The 4127-nt window shown below is 37.8% G+C and overlaps 1 protein-coding gene across 1 annotated transcript; it reads left to right on the top strand.

The window, feature by feature from the left end:
- The first annotated feature begins 2855 nt into the window (after positions 1-2855).
- On the top strand, positions 2856-3635 carry LOC111881890 (putative receptor like protein 25). The gene has a single exon (XM_023878280.1). It carries the CDS (start codon positions 2856-2858, stop codon positions 3633-3635), a length of 780 nt encoding a protein of 259 aa, XP_023734048.1.
- Positions 3636-4127: the final 492 nt, after the last annotated feature.

Genomic DNA, 4127 nt, shown 5'->3' with positions numbered 1-4127 from the left:
GACCAAGTTGGGATGTTTATGGATCTACAACACATATATCACTGAAATGGGACAGAACTAGGTCCGTGGAGTCCCTTGTGCTCATAAAGTCTCCACCTTTGGGACTTTTAACCCTAGAAATGGTCCATGCAACACCAAACCAAAATGAAGAGGAAAGTTTTGAGCTTTATACCTCTGGATGAAGCTCCTCCCTCTGAAGAACTCAGATCCAAACTTGCACTTCAAGCGCTAACCTCCACAAGCTCCTCTCATTCCTCTTCACTAACATACAAAGGCACTTTTAGCTCAAAACACTCACACACAAGCTTAAGGATGATGGAAATGCTCTCTTAAGGTTTCATTCTCTGATATGGTGGCTGAGGATAAAGCCTTAGCATTCCTTATATAGTGCACAAGCCAAATATTAGGGTTTGCTTTTGGTCCCGCTACGCCCAGCGTAACCCTGGGCCCAGCATACCTAGGCGAGACCGCGTCCAAATTAAGCACATGAGTGCGCGCAGCGTACTCTCCAGTACGCCCAGCGTACTCATTTGCTACAATTTCCATTCAAGGGCTAGACTTGACAACTTGGCAAAAGAGGAGGGTTAAAATAGCTTTACCTGAATTTCCATTCAAAGGCAACATTGTATCAGACCCTTCTGGTCGACTATCATCTTGGCATGGAAACAAGTGCTGCCACTGGCAAGGGTCGGCTGTGATAATGCAACCGGACATATCACGAGGCATGACCTCGAAGTTGATCGGTCATTTCTTATGAGACCTTACGCGAAATTAAAGGGAAGTGAGTTGAACTCGTGTTTAACTGAGTTGAGTCATCTGAGTTACATGGATTTGAGTGGGACGTATTTTGGTGGCAGTCCAATTCCTGAGTTCATAGGATCGCTAACACAACTCAGATATCTGATACTTTATTCAGCGGGATTTTCTGGTATGGTTCTTCATTTTATTGGAAATCTGTCGAATTTGCGCGTGCTTGATCTCGGTGACATGGATCTGCTAGTCGTGGATGATTTCACATGGTTTTAAGATCTTTTGTCACTCACGTATCTTGATCTGAGCAGAGTGATCATTGTTAAAGCTCCAAATTTCGACAAAGTATTGTTGTATATGATTCCTTCTCTACTAGAGTTATGCTTGTCAGGTAGTGATCTTTCTAATTCTCAGTTCTATCAAACACATCTTGAATCGAATCTTACCCTTTCCACCATTCAAAAACTTGATCTTAGTTCCAATTTGTTCCATAGTGAATTCCCTCTGTTTTTACAAAACTTGAATTCCCTCTGTTTTTACAAAACTTGACGTCTTTATGAGCTCTTGATCTTTCATCCAATGAACTCAATTCTTCAATTCCCGTCATGAGAAACATTGTCGATCTCAACCTTGCACTGAATAATTTTAAGGCTATTCAAGATACCAGGGTCTGGAGGCTCTGTCGGTTAAAGAGTTTGGATCTTTCATTCAATTCTATGAAAGGATGATTCATGGGGCCATCAACCAATGGATCCGAATGTGCCCGATTTTCTCTAGAGACGCTGATTCTAACTGACAACAAGTTTGGTGGAGAAATTCCAAAATCACTAGTAAGGCTATCGGACTTTAGAGAGGTTAATCTTGCATTTAACCAGTTAACAGGAACCATCCCAGAAGCTCTAGGAAATTTAACATGTTTACAGGAATTAGATCTATCTTGGAACAAATTATCAGGTTTGATTCCTAATTCTATTGGAAACCTGTTGTTGTTAAAAAACCTTGATTTATCTTCAAACCTATTGAACGGGACAATTCCATTCTCCATACGACGACTGTCGAATGTAGAAAATTTGCGTTTCCCCTACAATCAGTTGTGTGGGGTTCCATTATCGCTTGGAAACCTCTCAAAACTACAGTATCTAAATATACGCGATAACTTTTCACAAGGGCCATTTCCTAGCTTTTGAAAACTTTCCAAACTTAGTTGGCTGGACATATCGAACAATTCTTTATCTGGTGTAGTAACTGAAGCCCATTTCCCAAATAACTCTATGTTAGAATACTTTGTTGCAAGCTCAAACTACAGATTGAGCTTCAAGATTCCGTCCGATTGGAGGCCTCCTTTCCAATTAAGAACACTTCAACTTCGATCATCCAAAATTGAATCAAGATTTCCATGTTGGATTCGAACACAAACAAGTCTTCACACCCTAGTCCTTTCCAATACTAGCATTTATGGACCACTTCCAGATTGGCTTAGCTAGCTCCCAATCATGACCATTCTGGATCTCTCCCATAACTTTCTCTACAGTCCATTGACAAACCTTCCATCTAACTAAACAATCTAGTCTTTAACACAAGGTTATGCTAGTGTGTCAAATTTGTTGCTTCTTAAGAACAACCTCTTTAATGGACTGATTCCAGAGTCACTGTGTAATGTTACACATTTAGCTATTCTCGATCTTTCTAGAAATATGCTATTGGGTTCTTTTTTAGATTGTCTTGGAAATCTAAAAAAGCTCTAGGTTGTGATATTAAGTTCCAACCGGCTCTCGGGTATCATTCCAAGCTCTCTTGGCAATCTTGGTTCTTCGCTACAATGGTTAGCTCTAAACAACAATAGTTTCCATGGTGAACTTCCAAAAGCTCTAACAAATTGCACAAGTTTAACTTTGTTGGATTTGGGTGAAAACAAATTCTTTGGAGTTATACACAAATGGATTGGTGACAATAGAAAGGTTCTTGTTGTCCTCATGCTACATAAAAACGGCTTCACAGGTCCAATTCCTATAGAGTTGTGTAAAATATTAACTCTCCAAATCATGGATCTTGGAGAAAACAAATTAACATGAATCATCCATTGCTGTTTCCAGAACATAAGTGGAATGATCGCTGGAGGAGACTACATTACAATTCTTTCTCCAGGAACATTCGAGCGCAGTTTAATCCAGAAAATGAAAGGAGTTATGTTGGTTTATACAAACACATTGAGTTATGTTGTCAACATGGACCTTTTGAGCAATAAACTGGTGGGGGAAATACCCAAGGCGTTGATACTTCTTTCAGGATTGCTTGGTCTTAACTTGTCTAACAATCACCTCACAGGTCGTATTCCAGATAGAATTGGTGATATGCATTCGTTAGAGTCTCTTGACCTTTCTATCATCCATCTTTCAGGGATAATCCCTCAAATTCTGTCGGCATTAACATTTCTTAGCCATCTGAATTTGTCACACAATAACTTATCCAGAAGAATCCCAACAGGAAGTCAGCTCCAGACGCTCACTGATCCATCAATATATGCTGGCAATAATGAGCTTTGTGGTAGTCCGTTGCCAATCAATTGCAACCATGATGAAGTCCCAGAAATGGGAAGAAATGTTGAGGAAGATGAAGACGATGATGGCGATAAGAAGGATGGATTTATGGTGCAACAGGCGGTTTCACAACCGGGTTTATGGGAATTGTGGGAGTTCTGGTGCTTAAGAAAAGATGGAGACTCACTTTCTTCAATTTTGTTGGATATTACATCTACAAGAAAGTGTGATACTTTAAAGCAAATTATAATGCTTGCGGATTTCGTTTCTTTTCTTAGACAAAGTCTTGAACACAAAATAATGCGGAGTGGATTGAGCAACTCGTCTAAAACTTCATGGACCAATTGAACCTTATGAAACATATGTGTGTGTGTGTGTATATATATATATATATATATATATATATACATATATATAGGCCTAGGTTATTCTATTGAAACTAATTATTGTGTTATTGTATGCATAAATATGGGCCAATCATTTTACTTATTTTAAGAAAGTGATTAATACATATTATTGAATTAAAAAAATCGAAAAATATCATCTAGTTTAATTAGAAGGGTATTTTAGTCAATTAACATAGACTTAATAAAGGAAGTTTGCATATTTTAAGGGATCATAGATTCTATTAATTTTAAAAATCTGATTTTACGAATTATTAGGTTTTTAGTTCGGACATTCTGACAGAATATGTTTGACTATGTTCAAAAATAACAAAATTTCTTCTATAATAACAAAGTTCTCGAACCATCAATTGAAGATTTAAAACAAAATTTACATTAATTCTTATAAAACACGTGTAACATTTGTTAAGAATTACATTTATTTTTAAAGAATAAA

Source organism: Lactuca sativa, chromosome 5 (assembly GCF_002870075.4).
Source record: "Lactuca sativa cultivar Salinas chromosome 5, Lsat_Salinas_v11, whole genome shotgun sequence".
NCBI lineage: Eukaryota > Viridiplantae > Streptophyta > Magnoliopsida > Asterales > Asteraceae > Lactuca > Lactuca sativa.
This window is presented reverse-complemented; position numbering and strand designations above follow the sequence as displayed.